The 25348-nt window shown below is 44.1% G+C and overlaps 1 protein-coding gene across 1 annotated transcript in view; it reads left to right on the top strand.

Annotated features, from left to right (window-relative positions):
* Nucleotides 1–24977, top strand: part of LOC117496336 (mitofusin-1-like) — a 37019-nt gene extending 12042 nt beyond the window's left edge. The window contains exons 7-17 of the mRNA XM_034148017.1: nt 2937–3090; nt 4327–4394; nt 4483–4604; nt 4758–4884; nt 5095–5199; nt 16480–16579; nt 16871–17067; nt 17820–17921; nt 18715–18911; nt 19483–19617; nt 24351–24977. Of these exons, the coding sequence (XP_034003908.1) occupies nt 2937–3090; nt 4327–4394; nt 4483–4604; nt 4758–4884; nt 5095–5199; nt 16480–16579; nt 16871–17067; nt 17820–17921; nt 18715–18911; nt 19483–19617; nt 24351–24417 (1374 nt within the window). The 3' untranslated portion in view covers nt 24418–24977. The remainder of the gene's footprint in view (nt 1–2936; nt 3091–4326; nt 4395–4482; nt 4605–4757; nt 4885–5094; nt 5200–16479; nt 16580–16870; nt 17068–17819; nt 17922–18714; nt 18912–19482; nt 19618–24350) is intronic.
* Nucleotides 24978–25348: the final 371 nt, after the last annotated feature.

Here is a 25348-nt window from a genome sequence, read left to right as displayed (position 1 = left end):
ATAATAAGAACTGGATACAGCGTGGGAGGCGGGGCCTCATTCATTCCTATGAGAGCTGCTCATTGGCGCATGAAGATAAAATGGCCCAACTTTTGAGAGAGCGAAACGTCACAGATTACCCAGCATGCCTGAGAAGTACCCGTATGTGCGCTCATAGCGCATGCGCAACTTTAACCATGCCCCCCAAAATGCTCGTTCACATTAACCACGTCAATTTGTACAGCATGGTACTGGATTGTTATATGATGGATTTTGATATTAACTAGGCGGCCGCGGCAGTTAGCAGCTAGCGGCTAGCTAGTAATTATGCTAAGTTACACATCAATCGTTATGTACTTTTATATTACGCTGTAACAGGATCTAGTGATATCCAAGCAACAGAGCTTAATTTAGCATGATAGGCTACTTGTGTGGGTTGTACATGACCACTAAGAAGCTTATTGCACTGTATATATATATATATCTACGTCGGTAATATTAACTTTATTTAATACAACATTTACGGTACAAGATGTAATCATACAGCCCATGTAGTATAATATTTTACAAATGATGAATTACAGCAAACATGTGCAATATATCCGTTATTACAGCTCCGTGGGCTGGCAGTAAGGCGATATGGGTCCGTTCTTATTGTGCATCCATGGGTAAAGATAAACGCATGTAGTGCTGAACACGTAACATGAACGTGCCGGGCGGCGCGGTCCCGTGGGTTAGATGCGCGTTCATAATGCAGAGGGAAATAACTCTCAGAATAACGTTATTAGCACATTTTACAACTTGAGGACCGAATGTTTTTAATAAGGGCTATACAAGTGTTCATACTGGGTAGTTTATTTAGTTTAAAAAAAATTATCCAACGATTTACAGACCACTCTTTCCCCATGTAAGTCAATGGGAAAAAGTGTTTCCGGGCCCAGCAACCTAACGGAAGTGTAGTACCGCCGTTTGGCCACAACAAATATTTTCCTCAGAGTCCGGCGCACTTCCTGGGGGCTTGGTAGGTGCAATCTATCCTGGTACATGTAGGTATAATGCATCCTGTTACATGTAGTCGTAATGCATCCTGGTACATGTAGGCATACTGCATCCTGGTACATGTAGTCGTAATACATCCTGGTACATGTAGGCATACTGCATCCTGGTACATGTAGTCTTAAAGTTGGGTAGGTAAGTTTGAGAAACCGTCTCGAGATACACTTTTTGTTATATTCCATGGAATGCTCTTAACATCCTGATAGCAATGAATATCTGAAGTGCTTTGACAAAAAATCCATACAAAAATATCATCTGTGGAAGCTGTAGTACTGTAAAAAGCACGACCAATCATTTTAGCCGAACCGGCTAAAATAACTGGATGGCCTACCTGCCTGTCAGCCTTCCATCTGTGCACAAACTTATCTCGTGCCCTCATTGGTCATGTGCGCGTTCGTGTGTGTTGGAGGAGGGGCTCTGTAAGGAAGTGGCAGATTTGTTCCAGTTGTGTATTTTCAAATTCTAGCGATCTGAAGCTGGTTTCTCAAAATGATCTACCTACCTTTAATGCATCCTGGTACATGTAGTCTTAATGCATCCTGGTACATGTACGCATACTGCATCCTGGTACATGTAGTCTTAATGCATCCTGGTACATGTACGCATACTGCATCCTGGTACATGTAGTCTTAATGCATCCTGGTACATGTAGTCTTAATGCATCCTGGTACATGTACGCATACTGCATCCTGGTACATGTAGTCTTAATGCATCCTGGTACATGTACGCATACTGCATCCTGGTACATGTAGTCGTAATGCATCCTGGTACATGTACGCATACTGCATCCTGGTACATGTAGTCTTAATGCATCCTGGTACATGTACGCATACTGCATCCTGGTACATGTAGGTATAATGCATCCTGGTACATGTAGTTGTAATGCATCCTGGTATATGTAGGTATAATGCATCCTGGTACATGTAGTCTTAATGCATCCTGGTACATGTACGCATACTGCATCCTGGTACATGTAGGTATAATGCATCCTGGTACATGTAGGTATAATGCATCCTGGTACATGTAGTCTTAATGCATCCTGGTACATGTACGCATACTGCATCCTGGTACATGTAGGTATAATGCATCCTGGTACATGTAGGTATAATGCATCCTGGTACATGTAGTCTTAATGCATCCTGGTACATGTACGCATACTGCATCCTGGTACATGTAGTCTTAATGCATCCTGGTACATGTACGCATACTGCATCCTGGTACATGTAGGTATAATGCATCCTGGTACATGTACGCATACTGCATCCTGGTACATGTAGGTATAATGCATCCTGGTACATGTAGGTATAATGCATCCTGGTACATGTAGGTATAATGCATCCTGGTACATGTAGGTATAATGCATCCTGGTACATGTAGTCTTAATGCATCCTGGTACATGTAGTCTTAATGCATCCTGGTACATGTAGGTATAATGCATCCTGGTACATGTAGGTATAATGCATCCTGGTACATGTAGTCTTAATGCATCCTGGTACATGTAGGCATACTGCATCCTGGTACATGTAGTTGTAATGCATCCTGGTACATGTAGGTATAATGCATCCTGGTACATGTAGTTGTAATGCATCCTGGTACATGTAGTCGCAATGCATCCTGGTACATGTAGGCGCAATGCATCCTGGTACATGTAGGTGCAATGCATCCTGGTACATGTAGGCGCAATGCATCCTGGTACATGTAGGTGCAATGCATCCTGGTACATGTAGGTGCAATGCATCCTGGTACATGTAGGTGCAATGCATCCTGGTACATGTAGGTGCAATGCATCCTGGTACATGTAGGTGCAATGCATCCTGGTACATGTAGGCGCAATGCATCCTGGTACATGTAGGTGCAATGCATCCTGCAGATTGTTTAATGGACTAAATGAAACCTCTCAGGTGAGGAAGCAGCACCTGGACCGGGGGGTGAGCTTCCTGTCGGGGGAGCTGAAGGTGGTCGGAGAGGAAGAAGCTCCGGGGAGGATCTTCTTCATCTCCGCTAAAGAGGTCCTGACATCCAGGATGCAGAGAGCTCAGGGCATGCCTGAGACAGGTGAGAGGGGGGGGGGGGAGAGACAGGTGAGAGCAGAGGTCGCGTTAACCGAATATTTTCCGTCTATGACGTAATTTTTCCAAGAATGACGGAAATATCTGAAAGCAGTCCGTCATTTTGACAGATTAGAACACAACTCGGAACAGCGCCAAAATGTCCACCAGCGGCCCACATTATATTACATCCTTATGGCCAGGTCGACTGAGGGCGATCTACTGTACTCTACTTTAACTATTATTTAGTAATTCACACCCCTGTCCAGTTGGTGGCGAGTGTGTGCATATTAAGTAGCTATTGTCTAGTCTTGTATTTGACCTCGTTGATTTCCTCGTTGTTTAACCGGCTTTAGCAATCGCAAAATGTCACGGCAGCTGAGTGTCCGAAGCTTTTTTAATAAGCCCAGTAATTGTGATGGTGTGGATAAACGAGGTGAAAGAAGAGGGATTGATGCAGTGGAGGATGAAGGACAAGCCAGTAAGACTAACACTGACAACGTTCAGCCAGCAGCAGAGGGACAAGCAAGTGGCAAGGAAAAAATAAATCATTCATATTCGTTTCGACATGAAAAGTGACCGCACGGTCGGTGTCTCTGTTCATCTTTTTTTTTCTCCATGCCCTTAAAAGTTCTGTATGAATCATAAAAAAAAGGAATGAATGAACATTTGCTGCTTAGTACCCAAACATAAATATTAAATATGTCTCATCATTAAAACATGAAAAATAAAATGACGGGTAATAATGGATTATGACGGAAATGTTACGATCCTGTCCGTCAAAATGACAGACAACGAAAAAGTCTAACGCAACCACTGGGTGAGAGACAGGTGAGAGAGGGGGGTGGGAGACAGGTGAGAGACCGGTGAGAGAGGGGGGGGAGAGACAGGTGAGAGGGGGGGGTGGGAGACAGGTGAGAGACCGGTGAGAGAGGGGGGGAGAGACAGGTGAGAGACAGGTGAGAGAGGGGGGGAGAGACAGGTGAGAGACCGGTGAGACAGGTAAGAGGGGGGGAGTCAGTCAATATTCTGGAAAATTCTGAACTCTTTGAAATGTAATAGGGGCCAGGTAAGGGTAGAAAGACAGGAGGAGAGACGGGTGAGATGGGGGGAGGAGACAGGTGAGACAGGTGAGAGGGGGGAGACAGGTTTATATTGTGAGACAGATACTTTTTTTAATTTAAGTTCTATGTAGTACATTTATAATAAATACTAAATATGAAGTACCGTGTGCTTCCTGCAGGCGGCGCTCTGGCTGAAGGTTTCCACGACAGGCTGAGAGAGTTCCAGATGTTCGAGCGGACCTTCGAGGTAAATAAAAGTCTTCTAGTGGTAGAAATATACAGTATACCAGACATAAGTGACCTCTGACCTCTGACCTGTGACCTCTGACCTGCAGGAGTTCATCTCTCAGTCTGCGGTGAAGACGAAGTTCGAGCAGCACACAGTTCGGGCGTCACAGATCACCGAGACCATCAAATCTGTGATGGATGACATCAACATCGCCTCCGCTGACAGGAAGTCAGTGAACACACTTCCTCTCTTATATTTATTATTACACACTGATTATAGCTGCTGATACACACTCACTGAATGTCGGAGATGTGCATTAACAGATCTTTAAATGTATCTCCCAAACACACTTCCTGACCTCTGACCTCTGACCTCTGGCAGGATCTTGTGTCTGGAGGAGCGCGAGGAGCAGAGAGATCGTCTGGAATTCGTTCGAGGACAAATCAACCGTCTGAGCGACAGCGTGAGAGAGAAGATCAGAACTCTGACGGAGGAGGTCGCTGCCAAGGTGAGGCAGTACTCTGTTACCAGTAGAAGTACTCAGTTCTTGTACTTGAGTAAAAGTAGAAGTACTCAGATCTTGTACTCGAGTAAAAGTAGAAGTACTTTCTATTTACACAGAGGGGACACATGTCGATGTAGAAGAGACATGAAGAAGTGGATTTTGCATACAAGGTGACCTTTAAGTTTGTTCTGATGGATACTTGGTGTTTGTCAGGTGGAGTCGGCGCTGTCCAATCAGATCCGATCACTTCCTGTTCTGGTGGACGAGTTCAGAGCCGACTTCAGCCCAACACAGCAAACTCTGCAGCTCTACAAAACTGTGAGTGTTCAGCAGCCATCCCATAATACTCTACTGCAGGGCTTCTCAAACTCCAGACCAAGGTCCGGACCGAACCCTGTGTCCCATTATAAAAAAAAAATATCAGATTCTGATGTAAATTAATGTATATGTTCTTGTGTCTGACGCGTTGTGAGAATGAACGTGCATATATATTTACTTGTGTGCACGAGCGTGACACGCATTGCAGACCGCAAGTTAACCGCAAGTTTACCTTGACTTTCTAAAGCTTCTAATGCCTTCTTTGCCGAGGTTCAAGGCGTTGGCTTCAGACAAACAGTGCCATTTCTCCCACTAGTTCAAGCCACTTTACTGGCATTGATCCGGACCAGTGACCTTGTATAAAATTCACAAGTGGACCTTTAACAAAAAAGTTTGAGTACCCCTGCTCTACTGTCAGATGAAGAGGACGCATCTCAGCAGCTCCATTTACAACATCAGGACAAATACTAAGACACGATACGAGGAGACTGTGCTAAGAAAAGAACACAAGCTTAAACCAAAGTTGTGTTATTTAATAAAGAGTTATAGCATTTAACAGAATCGTATTTCCTGCTGAAAGGCCAGAGTCCTGCACGAGTAGATAGGACCAGGATCTGACCAAGTTACACAGAAAAAGCAATGACTTTATACAGAGGAGCAGGAAACAAAAGGGACATGGGACAGGTAACCAGTGGCGACTGGCCATTAGGGGCAGGTGGGGCACAGCCCCACCTAGTGTCAGCAGAAAGTATTACAAATAATGATTACAAAAAATGCAAAAAATAAAATAAAAAAATATATAAAATATATTTTAAGATCATGTTGAATCATCTGATTCGTCTGTACATTTCTGTTTTAGTCTGTGTTCTTCTAATTAGTGTCTACAGTCACAGTGTGTGCCTATTGAGCTGTTTAGAGCCATGTGGGACAAAACCTGATCATGCCCCTCCCTCTCACTGTCAAAGTGAACGGTGACTGTAAAAACTACACTGCGCATGCTCAGAGTATTTTCCTATTTAATGTGTGTGGCAAAAAAATAATGACCAGAGGGGCACTGAGCTACCATCCCCACCATACGTCATCTCACATCATTCAGAGCTGATTGGCTGTAAGTACGTGTGCCGCGAAAAGTGTGCTGTGTGAAGAGGAGACGAGAGAGCTGCAGTGACGCGTCCTAAAACCAGGAAGTAAGCTGCGCATGGCTTCCCTCGACAAAAAAGCAATGAGATTTCTCCAGAGGATTTTAGAAAATAGCTGGAAATAAGATCTGTGGGAAACGTACCTGTTAGATAAATGCACGTTTTGATTAGCCGGATAATATCCACATGTCTACCCTACTTTTATAATTTTTTAATCATAAATCTATGGATTAGATTTATGATAGACTTTTGAAACTACGAGAAGATAAGGAGGACTTTTACAAACAAGTAATAGAAATGTTTGTCCAGAAGGATAGGCAAATGGACTTCATCTTCAAGTCAAGGTAAGACCGCCATTTTATTGAAAATGGGATCTTACTTAGAGAGAACAATTCAATATTTAAATGATAAAATGACATTTTTTGGGTATCCTTTTGTTGAACTGTCTGTTTAAAATTAATCGAAGCATCAGACAAAAAAAGCTTTTGAAAATAATATTATATTTTGGTTTAGGTCAAAATATAATATTTGTAAACCTGAAGAGTCAGAGCGTCAGCAGCCATGACCCTCACTGCACGTCACTGCAGAAGCTTATATATAGACATCTACGTTTTTTGTGCCCCACCACTTTTGTACATATAAAAACGCCACTGCAGGTAACATCCGTATGATAATGTGCATGTCTGTGGAGTGCAAGAGTGCAGAAGGTGGCCAGTCTTTTGTATTAAAGATGTGATAAAGCCTGGGATTGACAGCCGTACTGATACATTTAATCCAGGGGTGTCCAAACTACGGCCCGGGGGCCAAATGCGGCCCGCGGACCATTTTGAATCGGCCCTCAGCAAATAAAAAAAGGATAATAAAATGCGGCCCACAATTGAAACTTGTCCTTGTCTTATATTGTACTTCTTAAATGTAAATGTAAACATATATTACACAGTAGTATTCATGTGTTAATGAGACCACTTTTCAAATCAATTCAGTCAATTCAAGTTGGAAACATTTTCTAACAAATCTTAGTTGATAAGAAAAAAGACTTATTTCCCAACCCAGTTTCACGGCATTTCGTGTTATAGTCACCAAATAAATTGAATCTATTGATTCGTGTTCACCAACACGATGTCCCACTTTTTTTCGTGTCACACAGAACGATTTTAAAAGCAATGTATTTCTATTGGTAGTGTGTTTCGTGCCTGCAACACGTCTTTTTGTCCGGTCGGGACGTGGAAGAACGGAAGCTGTGTGGTTCATAAAAACATGTTCTTACTCAATATCAAGACACGATTATTGTTTTTATTTTAAATTGTATAATGTCGGACTTTTTTTGCCGTCCGTGAGGAAAAGAAATGGAGGCTCAGAATACTGAAATATGTATTTTTTAAAATCTTTTTTTTCTTCTAATTTGTTATTCTTTACATTGCTTTTAAAATCGTTCTGTGTGACACGAAGAAAAATGGGGAAATCGTGTTGGTGAACACGAATCAATAGATTACATTTCGTGATTATAACACGAAATGCCGTGAGACTGGGTTGTATTTCCAGAACAAGCTTGAAATAAACCCTTCCTAATTCTCCTTATTGTAATCAATCTGAGGATCTGTTTGAAGGGATGAGCTGCTAGCACTCACAAACATCATTGACCTACATTTGATTGATTTTGCTAACTGATAACTGAACTTACGAGGCGATAAACCTCTAGTGAGCGGCCCGGCCCTTCATATATATTTCTGTATGTGGCCCTCGGTGAAAACAGTTTGGACCCCCCTGATTTAATCTGTGAATTCAATTAGATTTAAGATAAATTCCTACGATAGAGACAAACATGCTGTCCTTTACACTGGGGACACTGGGGACACTGGGGACACTGGGGACACTGGGGACACTGGGGACACTGGGGACCCTGGGGACACTGGGGACACTGGGGACCCTGGGGACACTGGGGACACTGGGGACCCTGGGGACACTGGGGACACTGGGGACACTGGGGACACTGGGGACACTGGGGACACTGGGGACCCTGGGGACACTGGGGACCCTGGGGACACTGGGGACACTGGGGACCCTGGGGACACTGGGGACACTGGGGACCCTGGGGACACTGGGGACACTGGGGACACTGGGGACACTGGGGACCCTGGGGACCCTGGGGACACTGGGGACCCTGGGGACACTGGGGACACTGGGGACCCTGGGGACCCTGGGGACCCTGGGGACCCTGGGGACCCTGGGGACACTGGGGACCCTGGGGACACTGGGGACACTGGGGACACTGGGGACATGTCCTCACCACTTTGCATTGGGATCATTTATTAAAAACGTTCTGAAAACAGCACTGTGACGGGTTCTCTCTGTCCGTCTGGAAACAGAGGCGTGGTCGGTGAAATTAGCTCAAAAAGTTTCATTTACAAAGACCAAAAAAAAGATGTACTGTTTGAACAGAATATTGAAATAGATTAAATTAAATAAACAACATCAGAGTAATCCAAATGAGGTTTTTCTTTCAATTAAATATTCAGTACACAAATCCAAGAGCTGTTGCCTTCACACAGCTCCAAATATACATTAACACACACACACACGCACGCACGCACGCACACACACACACACACACACACACACACAAACACACACACACACACACACACACACACACACACACACACACACACACTGACCCACCTTTACTCACCGCTGGGTCACCAGACCCACCTTTCACCCACTCACTAACCTCCTTTTCCCCTCTCTCTCCGAGTGGGGTTCTTACCCTCATGACCTCTGCCCGTCCTACCACCTGTCCTCTGGACCCTATCCCCTCAAACCTCCTTCAGACTATCGCTCCTGATATTCTACCGTTTCTCTCCCATCAACACTTCTCTAACTTCTGGTGACTTTCCAAACAGTCTCAAGGAGGCCAGAGTAAACCCTCTCCTAAAGAAACCCACTCTCAACCCGTCTGATGTTATAAACTACAGGCCTGTCTCTCTCCTCCCGTTCCTGTCTTTAAACAACTCTCCTGTTATCTCCATCAGAACAACCTTCTGGATCCGCACCAGTCTGGTTTCAAGGCAGGTCACTCCACAGAAACTGCTCTCCTGTCTCTGAGGAACTGCACACGGCTAAAGCAGCCTCCCTCTCCTCTGTCATCATCCTGTTGGACCTGTCTGCTGCATTCGACACGGTGAACCATCAGATCCTCCTTCGCACTCTCCAAGAACTTGGAGTTTCAGGCTCTGCACTTTCCCTCCTCACCTCATACCTCAAAGACCTACCTACAGGGTAACTTGGAGAGGGTCCGAGTCCGACCCTTGTCAATTAACTACAGGGGTCCCTCAGGGCTCTGTTCTTGGTCTCCTCCTCTTCTCCTTGTACACAAACTCGCTCGGATCAGTCATTGGCCCGCATGGTTTTTCATACCACTGCTACGCTGACGACACCCAATTCATTCTGTCCTTTCCCCGCTCAGAGACCCAGGTCGTCGCACGCATCTCTGCTTGTCTAGCAGACATCTCTCAGTGGATGTCTGCTCACCACCTCAAGATCAACCTTGACAAGACTGAACTGCTTTTCCTTCCGGGAAAAGATTGTCCCACTCTTGACCTAACAATCAACATCGGCCCCTCTGTTGTTTCCCCGACTCAGACTGCAAGGAATCTGGGTGTGACCCTAGATAACAACCTGTCCTTCACTGCAAACATTGCTGCTACAACCTGCTGCTGCAGATACACTCTTTCCAACATCAGGAGGATACGTCCCCTCCTGACCCAGAAAGCAGGTTCTGGTCCAGGCTCTCGTCATCTCACGCCTAGACTACTGCAACTCCCTCCTGGCTGGTCTACCTGCATGTGCCATCCCACCTCTGCAGCTCATCCAGAATGCAGCGGCTCGTCTGGTCTTCAACCTTCCTAAATGTTCCCACACCACGCCGCTCCTCCGCTCCCTTCACTGGCTTCCAGTAACTGCTAGAATCCACTTCAAGACACTGGTTACTTGCGTACCATGCTGTGAATGGATCTGGCCCTTCCTACATCCAGGACATGGTTAAACTGTACACCCCAGCACGTGCACTCCGCTCTGCATCAGCCAAACGGCTCGCTGCACCCGCACTGCGAGGGGGACCCAAGTTCCCATCAGCAGAAACACGTGGGTTTGATATCCTGGCTCCAACATGGTGGAACGAGCTCACCATTGACATCAGGACAGCAGAAAGCTTACACATCTTCCAGAGCAGACTGAAGACTCATCTCTTTAGACTCCACTTCGAGCAATAAAAATTAAAAAATTAAAAAAATTAAAGGGGACCTATCATGCAAAATGCACTTGTGTACGTCTTTTCTACATGAATATGTGTCCCCGGTGTTCCAGGGAACTCACCAAGTGTCAGAAAACACAACCCTCTCTATTTTCCTCCATACCCAAATCTCTAAAAAAGGGGCTGCAACGGATCTGATAAAAACTGATCCAGATTTGAACACTGTCCTGACGTCAGGACGGTGGCGCTACGGCTATTGGGCCAACTCTCCACCTATCAGGAGGAATGTGGGGTTGGGCCACAGCCGGCCATTGCTGCTCGAAAGCGCTGGAGACGCTGTAGTACATATGCCAGGCCTGTAAGTGGCGCTGTAGTCTGCCACAAAAGCAGCGAAGAAGACTTCCCGCCCATAGTTACCATGGTTACCCTTCTGTTTATTCTCCGCTGTGGCTTTCTCTCTCCCTCCCCGAGGCAAGCGTTTGCTCCTGCTGCTTTAATTCAATGCAATCCCTCCCCGTCGAGGCAAAGCACTTATATACTAATTAAGCACTTACATACTAACAAAGCACTTATATACTAACTAAGGACTGGCTTATCTTATGCTGTGTTCACACCGGACGCGATGCGATGTTTGGGGGCGGCGTGATTACATGTAAAGTCAATGCAGAGACGCGGACAGACGCGAATTCGCTCCGACGGCGCGCATGAAGCGGTGGACGCGGCGCGAATCACGCGATTGAGGCGATTGAACGGTGCCGCGTTAAACGCGAGAGTTCAATTTTTTCAACTCGAGCGTCAAATTCACGTGACGCGTTCTCGCGGAAGCCAATCAGCGGTGAGGATCTCAGCCGCCGTCACTGACGTTCAACCACACAACATCAGCCGTTAGCTGTTAGCAGTTAGCACACAGAGCTCACAGCTCCTCATATCCGTTCAGAAACTGGACAAAAGTGAAACAAGTACAAACCACAGACTGCCTGTGTCATGGAGAATACAGTCGCTGCTTTATTTATGTCTGTAGGCCGTTGTTATGAGTGTGGAATGAGCAGATACAACGTTAGCTTAGCCTGGTCGACCCGATCTTCATTCAGAAAACACGCATTTTAAAAGGTGTTTCTCCTGCCGTCTGTCTGCAGACTTGTCAAAGCATTAATTCATGGTTGTTACTAACCGGTATCAGTATGTTGTTACTTCATCATTTAGAAACGTGTATTACAATTACATCACGGTCAAATATGTTCATCTTGTTGTAGTTGTAGCTCCCGAGCCAGCGCGTCTTGTTTGAATCATGCGAGTAAACACAGCTGACAGCCGCGGTGAAACTCCAGCGATTAGAGCGATGCGATAGGAGCGATTAGAGCGATGCGAATAGTCGCATCGCGTCCGGTGTGAACGCAGCATAAAGCTAGTTTAGTAGCATTTGAAATGTTCTGGCTCTATGAAACCTGATGTACTTATATGATTCTGTTTTCCTCAAGTTTGTATCTTCTTGGTCGAATGCACTTATTGTAAGTCTCTTTGGATAAAAGAGTCAGCTAAATGCTATGTAATGTAATGTAATGTGTTGTTGTGTTATAATGTGTGTTGTTGTCTGTTAATGTGTGCACGGTGTGTGTGTGTGTGTGTGTGTGTGTGTTAATGTGTGTTGTTCAGTCAGACAACTCACGTGTTTCTTAATATGTTTATTAGAAGCAGCATATAGTTTGAGTTTGGCGTCGAGATGGAGCACTCGAGTCCTGGACTCGGACTCGAGTCGGACTCGAGTGCCGATTTTCGGGACTCGTGACTCGACTCGGACTCGCGCACTGATTGACGCGACTCGGACTTGGACTCGTGAATTCTCGCACACGATGACTTGGATTCGGACTCGGACTCGTGAATTATCGCGTACGATGACTTGGACTCGGACTCGTGAATGTTCCCCCCCACGATGACTCGGACTCGACTTGTACATTGACACTCCGACTTGGACTCGGACTCGAGCAAGTTTTCTCTGGAGTCTGATGTCCTCTATCCTGGCGTGTGCACCGGCTGCGAGGCGAGTTCACGTACTGGGCCCCGCTATTCCAGTCTAAAGATGTCTAGAGACACACCCCGCATCATGCTGTATGCTTTCACACATTCTGCTTCCACATTGGAAAAGAGCAGCAAAATGCTCGTTATGTGGAAACAATATTGAAGAGAAGGCTCCGTAACACATTACTCTAAACATCGAGTTCAGACATATAGGCTGAACACTATCATCAGAGTAACGTGATCTAATCAATACATAAAGATTCAGCCGATAACACGAAAGCATATGGCTACTTAATATGCAGAATGACGTCATTTTGCATGCTAAGTAGCCATGTGCTTTCTGGGGCTTAATCTTTATCAGTAAACCGATTTAACCGGTAAAAGTTCCTTCAAAATAAGAGTCCCGATCTTATTACTATCAAAATAAAAGTGCAAAACGAAAACTTTACCATAGGAAAATATTGGCATACAAATATAATCACTTCTCTAAAAGGTAACTCATTTTAAACATAGTTTATTTATATATAATAATAATAATATTAATATTAGTAATAAGCTTTATATTTGTATAGCACCTATTACAAGACTTGTAGCCAAACTGGCTTCACAGCAGTTCAATAGACAGATTAGTATAACATGACAGGATAAAAGCAATGTAGAGGAGCAGCTACATTTCAACACATATATCCACGAAGATTAATACATGAAGACTTGTGACTCGGACTTGACTTGGACTCTTCTGAGGTGACTCGGACTTGGACTCTTCTTAGGTGACTCGGACTTGGACTCTTCTGAGGTGACTCGGACTTGGACTCTTCTTAGGTGACTCGGACTTGGACTCGGACTCGAACACAGGTAGTGATGACTCGGACTCGACTCGGACCAGGCGCGCCGGATTCATTTTAGAAGTGGGGGGGCCAAAAAAGTGCGTGTGTATGGCCCAATCCCAAACCACGCCCTACCCACTCCCCCTCCGTGACGGAGTGAACTCTGTGGAGTGACACATGAGGCTCCTCCTGTCAGATGGAGGGAGTAGATACAGCGGCAAGCTTTGGGACAAACTCCCCTCTCTCCGGCAGAAACAGGAAATGCCGTAACTGTATCAACGGTATCAAATCAGCATCTCTTTGACAAAAAATGTAAATTAATAACTAAAATAAAACTCCAAACATCTCTAATTGTGTTACTTTTAGTTTTAAACCTGATGTTTATAAGTTTCTTAGTTTTTGCAACAGTCTATATACACAACTTTATAATAAAATGCACACATTTACCTTTTTCTAGACTAACCACAGGTAGATCCTCAGTTAAAAACATATGAGGTTATCATGAGGTTGTTAACATCGCAGTTTATCAGTGGATGTTTGCTGGAAGCACAATAACTGCATGTTTTGCATTGCTTTTAAATGTCAGTTAATATAGTGGAGAGAGACTCCCGATACATTAGATTTATAAGTTCATTAATTGTCTCATGATGCATATTTCCCGGTGAGCATGAAGCTTTTCAGAGTGGGGTTTTTCTTAGCTACGAGTTCTTTTGGAAATTGCTCTCCTTATCCGCATGCCCCTGATTGCTCTGTCGGGTTAGAAACTGCAGACAGCGCAGTTGCTCCATCATTCCATCTCTTCTTTTTTCCTGCTCAATACGCTGTTGTTTGACAAGCTGTATGTTGACTGGTGTTTGACTGAAGAAAGCGCACTTTTTTTTAATACACTCTGTGGAAATTAGACTTTTCGTGGCTGTCCAGGAGGCTTGGGCACTTTTTCCAGTTATTAACCCCGGTATTAACAAAGCTATCATCTCCACATTTTGAGAAAGTTACAAGCCGTTTGACAGCAAATCTGCATATTTCACAGAAGGCCCGTTTAGTGGTTTTGCAAAGAATTAACCACTCTCTGTTTTTGTACCATTCTGCGTTGAAGTACATTTCTCTTTGCCCAGACGATCTAGCGGTCAGTTAGCTGCAGCTTTACCCGTCTCAATGTCCCGACAACAAACCTCCATTCAGTCGGAACCAACAACGACGGCGGTGGCGGCGGTTTTGACAGTCTCTGCGGCCGCAGAGCTGCTGCTTTTGGGTTCATCTGGCTTCGCTGGTTCTATGATTGATGAAGGTCCAGGCTCCGGAGACGTGGATGTCAGGGATGTGACCTTCCAGTTGTTAATTTAAGTTTAGATTGACTGTATTTAGTTTTCTTCTGCGCTGGTTCTTCTGACGTGTTTGCAAGTGTATATATTCTTTCTATCTAGGTTAACGGCGGACACACACAGAACAACGTAACAAATAAAGTAAACAACGTAACGAATAAACACATCTAAGCTTTTTTATTGGTTGTAATTTACATGGATACATTTGAATGGTGTGACAATGTCCTATTTGATTGGGTTAAAATGTACATATTCTTCCTGTTATGTCTGCCTGCTTTATTTTACCTAATGCAAAGTGACCTGCTCCATTGAAATCAGTCGCATTGACCCGAAGACACATTTTGAGTTGTATACACTGCTGGAAAGAGGAGATTCATAGCTTTCTAATGATATCAGGATTGTTTTTGTACTCCAAATATTAAGCAAAATATGTCACATGATATAATGACTGTTACAGAGTCATCATTTTGAGAGAAAGGCCTTTAAAGTTTCCTCTTCTCTGGATCCATCTGATTGATTATTAGCGGAGCAAATGATCAAAATAGTACGAAGGGAAGATAGGGGAAGCCCGCGAGTGAGAGTGTATATACGTTTGTGTATTTTTGCGTTTGTGTGTATTGTGTTTGTTTCCCGGGGAAAACACTCAGGAGAAACACCGGCTGTTATGCCTGCAGTGACGTTACGTTACTCCGTTGCTTGTAATTATGTCTACAAGCTTCAAAGCTGTATTTATCATCTGAATTTGCCAAAACAAGTTTAATATTCTGAAAATGTGGGGCAGGGCTGAAAAGTGGGGGGGCCAATGGCCCCCTGGCCCCCCCGCTTCCGGCGCCCTTGACTCGGACACTCCTTGGGTGACTCGGACTTGGACTCGAAGAGTCGTGACTCGAGAGTGACTTGGACTCGTTAATTGGTGACTTGACTACAACACTGGCGTCTAGGCTCGGGCCTCATCACTCCACAGATTTACAAAGAACATTGAGTGATGATTAGATAACTATCCCCCGAGCCTACAGGTGGAAGCTGGGTGGAAGCTGGGGGGGAAGCTGGGGTGGAAGCTGGGGTGGAAGCTGGGGTGGAAGCTGGGGTGGAGCTGGGGTGGAAGCTGGGGTGGAAGCTGGGGTGGAAGCTGGGGTGGAAGCTGGGGTGGAAGCTGGGGTGGAAGCTGGGGTGGAGCTGGGGTGGAAGCTGGGGTGGAAGCTGGGGTGGAAGCTGGGGTGGAAGCTGGGGTGGAAGCTGGGGTGGAAGCTGGGGTGGAAGCTGGGGTGGAAGCTGGGGTGGAAGCTGGGGTGGAAGCTCAGGTGGAAGCTGAGGTGGAAGCTGGGGTGGAAGCTGGGGTGGAAGCTGGGGTGGAAGCTCAGGTGGAAGCTGGGGTGGAGCTGGGGTGGTGGTGGGGCAGGCGAGCAGCAGCAACATGAAACACAGCAGCAGGAACATGAACGTAGCAATAGCAAGTGAACACAGCAGCAGCAGCAGCAGCATGAGCGAGGCAGAGGCAGGAAGACCTGGCAGCTTCAATAGAGCGGCATGTTTAGGAGAATGTGATTGGTTGGTTGAAAGAGGGACGAGGTGCGTCACGTGTTAATGTATCATTGGTGCTCGAGTTGACTGCCTGAACTAGCTCGCAGGCTGCGCCCCATTTGTGTGTGTTGTTGTGTGCATGGTGTGTGTGTTAATGTGTGTGTGGTGTGTGTGTGTGTTGTTGTTTGCACGGTGTGTGTGTTCAGAAGCTGCTGCAGCACGTGGAGCAGAGGATGGAGGCGTGTCTCTCTCAGCGCTGCATCAGCATCCTGCAGGACATCAGAGAGGCTCAGAGTCACATGACCGGTACGCTCAGTCACATGACCTCAGAGTCACATGACCGGTACGCTCAGTCACATGACCTCAGTCACATGACCTCAGAGTCACATGACCGGTATGCTCAGTCACATGACCTCAGTCACATGACCGGTACGCTGTGGTCACAAGATGTTTCCACAGGAAGTTTAATTATGTTAATTCAATTCAATTTGATTTAATTATTATTATTTATTTTTCTATTAAAAAAAAAAGAATAAATTATTTTCATTTATTTTCATTTATTTTCATTTCATCTAACATGTGATGATGTGTTTGCAGACGGTGTACGTCTTCTGCTGTCGGCCCCCGATCAGCTGTCCGCCACCCCCCTCTCCTTCGAGCTGACCTTTGACCTGGGCCTCGCCGCCCTCTGCGCTGACTTCCAGGAGAACCTGGACTTCCAGTTCTCTCTGGGCTGGACGGCGCTCGTCACCCGGTTCATCGGAGCGGCCGGCGCCAAGCGGGCGCTGAGCGAGGTGCAAACACCATACATGTTTATTCATATTATTAATATTCATAATAATCATTATTATTACTGCTTTTATTGTTAGAGAACTCTCCCTGGTCTCCGGCTTGAGCTTCAATCTCAGGATCCATGTATCTGTGATCCTCTCCAGAATGGAAGGAGTCATCACATACAGAGCATCAACTAGTTCCTGAACAGTGTCCTTCACATGCTGATCCAAGAGAGGGAGTTACACAGTCACAAGATGGAGGAATAGAAAGCAGTATTCAATGTTTACTTCAGATTAGCTCCACGTCAGAAATGAGCATGCTTGTCATATGTCTATCTCCATAGAGGCTGAATCATCATGTTAATCACATAGCTATCATATGCCTCAAACAGTCCTGATGCTCTTCTAGGTAATCATACATCCTGTCATGTTCACAGCTACAGCTGGGATACCTTTGTTAGCATGTTGCTCTCATGTTGGAAGAGGACATTCTGGATTTTCACAACAGTTATTATTTATTCATCTTTCATTTCTGTTGTTCAGCATCATTTGTGTCAAAGTCTTTTTTCCTTTTATCAATTCCTATACATTTTGCAAATAGTTTTTTTTTTTTTTGTAAATCATTTGTGTCTTTTTGTGTCCTTTTTTTAAATGTCCTTTTATTAATTTCTTAAAAAGTAGCACATTTTTTAGATTTAAAATTAATTAAAGTCTTGAATTTCATTGATTTTTTAAAGAACTTGCATAAAGACTTAGATTTATTTTTGATGCAGGACGGCTCCACCCTAAAGGATGCGATGAGGGTTTCCATGGCGACGGGGCTACTGTCCGTCACGTCGCGGGCGTCCATGACGGTGCTGGTGATCGGCGGCGTGGTGCGCATCTCATTATTACTGATTATTATGAATAAGTCCAGGCATTCAAATGTCTGCAGGGAAACAAAAGTCATTTTATTATTTAATCATTTCTTATATTTGTTCTGACATTTTTCATGGTGTTTATTTCTTTATTTTCACGTGCCCATCAAACAGTTAATATAGAATAAAATGTGCAGAATAATCCATAGTGACAATCATTCTCAGATGCTAACTACTTCTACTTTTACTCAAGTACCACATCTGATTACTTCTAGTTTTACTAAAGTACCAGGTGTGAGTACTTCTACCCAGGTCCCAGTACTAAAGTACCAGATCTGAGTACTTCTACTTTTACTCAAGTCCAAGACCTGAGTACCTGTACTCTAACTAAGCACCAGATGTGAGTACTTGTACTCTAACTAAGCACCATATGTCAGTACTTGTACTCTAACTAAGCACCATATGTCAGTACTTGTACTCTAACTAAGCACCATATGTCAGTACTTGTACTCTAACTAAGCACCAGATGTGAGTACTTGTACTCTAACTAAGCACCATATGTCAGTACTTGTACTCTAACTAAGCACCATATGTCAGTACTTGTACTCTAACTAAGCACCATATGTCAGTACTTGTACTCTAACTAAGCACCATATGTCAGTACTTGTACTCTAACTAAGCACCAGATGTGAGTACTTGTACTCTAACTAAGCACCAGATGTGAGTACTTGTACTCTAACTAAGCACCAGATGTCAGTACTTGTACTCTAACTAAGCACCAGATGTGAGTACTTGTACCTGTCTCTGCCAGGTGTGGCGCTCTGTGGGCTGGCGCCTGCTCTCCGTCTCCCTCTCTCTGTACGGCCTGCTCTTCCTCTATGAGAGGTTCTGGTGGACGGACGCCAGCAGGGAGCGAGCTCTGAAGGCTCAGTTTGTGGAGTTCAGCGGGCGGCGCCTGAGGGCCGTGGCCCCCGCCTGCAGCGCCGCCTGCAGCCAGCAGGTGTTCAAGTGAGGCCCCACATCCCAACAACACAAATACAATAGCATTACAAAAGTAACAAATATACATGTGGAAAATATACATGTGGAAATACAAATGTACAGTAACAAAATATAAGCAGGATATTATATTAATATTAATTGTGCAAGGAATGGATTATTAAATATTAGATTGAACATAAATGTAAAATGTACAGTGTGATTTAAGTCCAGTTTCCAAGAGAAGCGGAGAGTTCTCCTCCAGAGGAGATGTGTTGTACACAGTTAGATCGAGTCCTGATGTGAACCTGGAGGTGATGAGACCCCAGAGTGTTCTGATAGAGATGTAGAGGAGGGTCTCCAGCTCATAGAAACTGCTGGATGCTAACCTGCATGTCGGGACATTCACTCTATTAGCATAAGATAGGTTTATTAGCATTATAGAATATACAGACAACAATTTAAAAAATGGCTGATTTGGACGGTTGTGGATGTTGTTAAAGATGCTGAATCAATTCCGGACACTGTTGGCGTGTTGCAGGATTGTTTTTATGTAAGATATATTGAATTGCTTACTGAAGTCTGATGACCCGTGTTTCAGGGAGCTGTCGGGCAGCTTCAGCCGGCTGACGCAGCGCGTGGATCTGAGCGAGGCTGAGCTGGAGGGGAACATCCGGACGCTGAGCTTTAGGACCCAGAGGCTGGAGAACATCCAGAGGAAGTCCAAGGCCTTCAGGTCAGAGGGGAACGCTAACTCATGTAGCACCTCCGAGCTAATCTGCAGGAACCACACCTAACACCATGAGTCAGCATTATGAGTCCTAAACCCTGACATGAGTCAGCATTATGAGTCCTAAACCCTGACATGAGTCAGCATTATGAGTCCTAAACCCTAACATGAGTCAGCATTGAGTCCTGAACCCTGACATGAGTCAGCATTATGAGTCCTAAACCCTAACATGAGTCAGCATTATGAGTCCTAAACCCTGACATGAGTCAGCATTATGAGTCCTAAACCCTGACATGAGTCAGCATTATGAGTCCTGAACCCTGACATGAGTCAGCATTATGAGTCCTAAACCCTGACATGAGTCAGCATTATGAGTCCTTAACCCTGACATGAGTCAGCATTATGAGTCCTGAACCCTGAGTCAGCATTATGAGTCCTAAACCCTGAGTCAGCATTATGAGTCCTGAACCCTAACATGAGTCAGCATTATGAGTCCTGAACCCTGACATGAGTCAGCATTATGAGTCCTAAACCCTGAGTCAGCATTATGAGTCCTAAACCCTAACATGAGTCAGCATTATGAGTCCTAAACCCTGACATGAGTCAGCATTATGAGTCCTGAACCCTGACATGAGTCAGCATTATGAGTCCTAAACCCTGAGTCAGCATTATGAGTCCTAAACCCTGAGTCAGCATTATGAGTCCTAAACCCTAACATGAGTCAGCATTATGAGTCCTAAACCCTGACATGAGTCAGCATTATGAGTCCTAAACCCTGACATGAGTCAGTATTATGAGTCCTGAACCCTAACATGAGTCAGCATTATGAGTCCTAAACCCTGACATGAGTCAGCATTATGAGTCCTAAACCCTGACATGAGTCAGCATTATGAGTCCTAAACCCTAACATGAGTCAGCATTATGAGTCCTGAACCCTGACATGAGTCAGCATTATGAGTCCTGAACCCTGAGTCAGCATTATGAGTCCTGAACCCTGACATGAGTCAGCATTATGAGTCCTAAACCCTGACATGAGTCAGCATGATGAGTCCTAAACCCTGAGTCAGCATTATGAGTCCTGAACCCTGACATGAGTCAGCATTATGAGTCCTAAACCCTGACATGAGTCAGCATTATGAGTCCTGAACCCTGACATGAGTCAGCATTATGAGTCCTGAACCCTGAGTCAGCATTATGAGTCCTGAACCCTGACATGAGTCAGCATTATGAGTCCTAAACCCTGACATGAGTCAGCATGATGAGTCCTAAACCCTGAGTCAGCATTATGAGTCCTGAACCCTGACATGAGTCAGCATTATGAGTCCTGAACCCTGACATGAGTCAGCAGTATAAGAGCTAACACGCTGACATGAGTCAGCATTTAATCACTTCCTGGTCTGGAGGTCAATGGTTCTCTGTGTTTTTGGTTGTATCCTGAAATAAGGTCTGTCGTTAACACAAACTGAAGAGACTTCAACGTTTTGTTCTAAGACATAACATAAGGGAGTAAATACCCCACTGGGGGATTTAGGTTGCTAACAATTGTCTAAATGAGACGACTAATCGTCATCACGCCCAACATTATCTGACGTTAGCTAACTAAGCTAATTCCGTCAGTAAATTAACAAACTAGTCATTTATGTTATTTTCTGCTTAAAGGTGGGGTAGGTAAGTTTGAGAAACCGTCTCGAGATACACTTTTTGTTATATTCCATGGAATGCTCTTAACATCCTGATAGCAATGAATATCTGAAGTGCTTTGACAAAAAATCCATAATAAATATCATCTGTGGAAGCTGTAGTACTGTAAAAAGCACGACCAATCATCTGAGCCAGCCCGGCTAAAATAACTGGATGGCCTACCTGCCTGTCAGCCTTCCATCTGTGCACAAACTTATCTCGTGCCCTCATTGGTCATGTGCGCGTTCGTGTGTGTTGGAGGAGGGGCTCTGTGAGGAAGTGGCAGATTTTCTCCGGTTGTGTATTTTCAAATTCTAGCGCACTCCAGCTGGTTTCTCAAAATGACCTACCCCACCTTTAACGTTACCTAACCTTTATTATACAGGTGCATCTCAATAAATTAGAATATCGTGGAAAAGTTCATTTATTTCATTAATTCAATTCAAAAAGTGAAACTCACATTTTATTTGTTTGAATCTTGATGATTACAGCTTACAGCTAATGAAAACCCAAAAATCAGTATCTCAGAAAATTAGAATATTAACCCATAAGGACCCACCATGACACGGTGGGTCCTTATGGGTTATTTATGGGTCCTTTAAAGTTCATGTGACATTTAAAGTCACATGAACTTTAAATGTTCTGGAAAGTTCAGCCTTTATTTTATCCCATAAAGTCCCTAAGTGACACACCCTGAGCAGTCTGGTGGGTCCTGGTCCAGGTCATGTGACTTTGTGTTCCCATGGCAACATGTCCAAGATGTCCATGTGCCAGACTAACACATGTGACAGAACTAGCTACATTTCAAAAGCTTGTTTTTTGTTGCTAAAGGTAAAATTCAAGCCATTTAAGAATGAAAATGTCCTTTATTACATTGAACCTGTTGTGGACACATTTATTGATCAAATTGATATGAAACAAATGAGACCAACATCGCTGTGACACTGATCGGGACTTTAACCCTAAACTTTCACAGTAAACCCGGAGTGACACATATGCACAATTAGAAATATGATTATGATCTGCTCAGTTCATTTAGCTGATTCAATTATATTGAGTTAATATATTCTTTATTCTTCAATTCAAAGAATGCTCAAACTAATTTAAACCAAAAAATCATCCTCATTAATTAAGTTATATATAAGAGTTATTTTACCATTAAAGCCCAATGGGACATATATGTCACATTTCAGATATGTGACACTAGGGGGGTTTCTTGTCAGAAATGTGTTCTAGGTCGTCCATTTAGTCTAAATTATGTTCCCCTTAATTTTCCCAAAAGTAGAAATGGGTCCGGGTTCTTATGGGTTAAGGGGACCGATAAAAAAAGGATTTTTAATACAGAAATGTCGGCCTTCAGAAAAGTATGTTCATGTGTATGCACTCAGTACTTGGTTGGGCCTCCTTTGGCACAAATGACTGCGTCCATGTGGCGTGGCATGGAGGCGATCAGCCTGTGGCTCTGCTGAGGTGTGATGGAAGCCCAGGGTGCTTTGATAGCGGCCTTCAGCTCGTCTGCATTGTTGGCTCTCGTGTCTCTCATCTTCCTCTTGACCCCATAGATTCTCTATAGCGTTCAGGTCAGGCCAGTTTGATGGCCAATCAAGCGCAGTAATCCCATGGTCACTAAACCAGGTCTTAGTACTGTTGGCAGTGTGAGCAGGTGCCAAGTCCTGCTGGAAAATGAAATCAGCATCTCCATAAAGCTTGTCAGAAGAAGGAAGCATGAAGTGCTCTGAAACGTCCTGGTAGACGGCTGCGTTGACTTTGGACTTGAGAGAACACAGAGGACCAACAGCAGCAGATGACATGGTTCTCCAAATCATCACTGACTGTGGAAACTTCACACTGGACTTCACGCAACTTGGCCTGTGTGCCTCTCCACTCTTCCTCCAGACTCTGGGACCTTTGTTTCCAAATGAAATGCAAAATGTACTTTCATCTGAAAAGAGGACTTTGGACCACTGAGCAATAGACCATTTATTTTTCTCCTTAGCCCAGGTAAGACGCTTCTGACGTTGTCTCTGGTTCAGGAGTGGCTTGACACCAGGAAGGCTCAGAAAAGATTAGAGAACAAAACACCTGCAGTTTATTTAAATCTAACTTAAAAACATGGTTAGTGGAAAATCAGCTCTGTCAACACTGACACAATGTGCACTTTACAACGCTCTGTTTGTACATGTGCCTTGACCTGTTGCTATGTGCCTTGACCTGTTGCTATGTGCCTTGACCTGTTGCTATGTGCCTTGACCTGTTGCTATGTGCCTTGACCTGTTGCTATGTGCCTTGACCTGTTGCTATGTGCCTTGACCTGTTGCTATGTGCCTTGACCTGTTGCTATGTGCCTTGACCTGTTGCTATGTGCCTTGACCTGTTGCTATGTGCCTTGACCTGTTGCTATCTGTCTGCTTTGGGAACATGTATTTTACTTTAGTTTTTATGTTTTCATAGATGCTTTTATCATAATATAAGCATCTTTTGGACAACTGTCAAGTCAGCAGTCTTCCACATGATGGTGAAGCCTTCTGAACCAGATGCTCGACCGACTGAGCATTTAAAGGCTCAGGAAACCTTCGCTGATTAGAGTGTGACACCGTGAGTCTACAATATTGAACTTTTTCACAATATTCTAATTTTCTGAGATACTGATTTTGGGGTTTTCATTAGCTGTAAGCCGTAATCATCCAGATTATAACAAATAAAGCCTTGAAATCTTTCACTTTGTGTGTAATGAATCCATACAATATATGAGTTTCACTTTTTGAATTGAATTAATGAAAGAAATGAACTTTTCCACGATATTCAAATGTATTGAGATGCACCTGTATAAGGGCCGTATTGTTTACTCGAGGAAGTGTGCATGGTTTGTCATGTGACGAGGTACAACCAATCACAGACGGCAGATTTGAGATGTTGTTTATTTCAGTGCAGGGCCAACGTTACGCAGGAATGAATCCGTCCTGTGTTTCCACCTTATTCACTTCACGAGCGCCGCTGCTAATATGATACACGATAACTCATTTGAAATAAATTAAAAGTATGTTTCATTTGTGTTTCAGGAACAAAGCGACGGAGCTGGAGACTCAGCTGGAGGTCTTCTCCGCTCAGTACCTGCAGGGAAACTGAGGAAGAAGAATAGTGCTAAATGATCCATGACATTATCCACCACCATGTAGTACCAGTTATAAACCTCTTGTTTCTCACTTTCCAAAGATGCTCTGAGCTCCTCAAAAAGAAAATAAGTGCTATAAAAAACACAATATCTGGTCGTAGGTTAGTTTAAATCTGTGTGAGTATCTCAGGACATGCTGTTAGCTTAGCAGCCAGGTCAAGGGTTATTTCAGGCTCTCTTTTGCCAGCTTCTTGACATGGCTACGTTATGTTTTCCTATTGATATCTATTATCTAAATATCTATATGTGCACTACTCATCAACTCAGAAAAGCCAGTTAGTCTTTGTTATTTACACAACATTGATTGGTTTAAATTGTGTTCAATACTTTTGTGTTTTGCTCTTCGATTCTGAAAACAAATAGATTTTTCTGAGTTTCAGATAGCCGAAGAAACTACACTACCCATAATCCTCAGCTATCGTTGGGTAGACGCTGCCAGTCGTCTTTGCTTGACAAACCTCGTGATTAGTCAACAAGCTCCGTGATTGGATGTTTTAGTGGTGATGCAACTCGGGAGTCGTAGCTCATACGATAATAAAAACTAAATGTTTTCTAAAAAAATCAAATGATTCTGAGTGTGCTTGCTTTTCTCTTTGGAGGTCATCACATAACGGCATTGTAATACACGGTTCGGCTGCATTAAATACTAACATCTGCCGTAGTTCTGTATTCATAGAGCCCTGCTGAGAAGACTTCTGGACAAACAGGAAGCACTGCCACAGAAACTGAATACATGACGTGGATCTTAAATATATCAGCAATTAAACATCTTACATTTCTCTTCACACAATACGTCTCCTTGCAGTATCAACACTAATTCAGCTGACTTTTATATTTGATCCAATCGGTCGATAGGCTTTTTAAAACCCTTATCACAACACCTCT

Source organism: Trematomus bernacchii, unplaced genomic scaffold (genome assembly GCF_902827165.1).
Source record: "Trematomus bernacchii unplaced genomic scaffold, fTreBer1.1, whole genome shotgun sequence".
Classification (NCBI taxonomy): Eukaryota; Metazoa; Chordata; class Actinopteri; order Perciformes; family Nototheniidae; genus Trematomus; species Trematomus bernacchii.
This window is presented reverse-complemented; position numbering and strand designations above follow the sequence as displayed.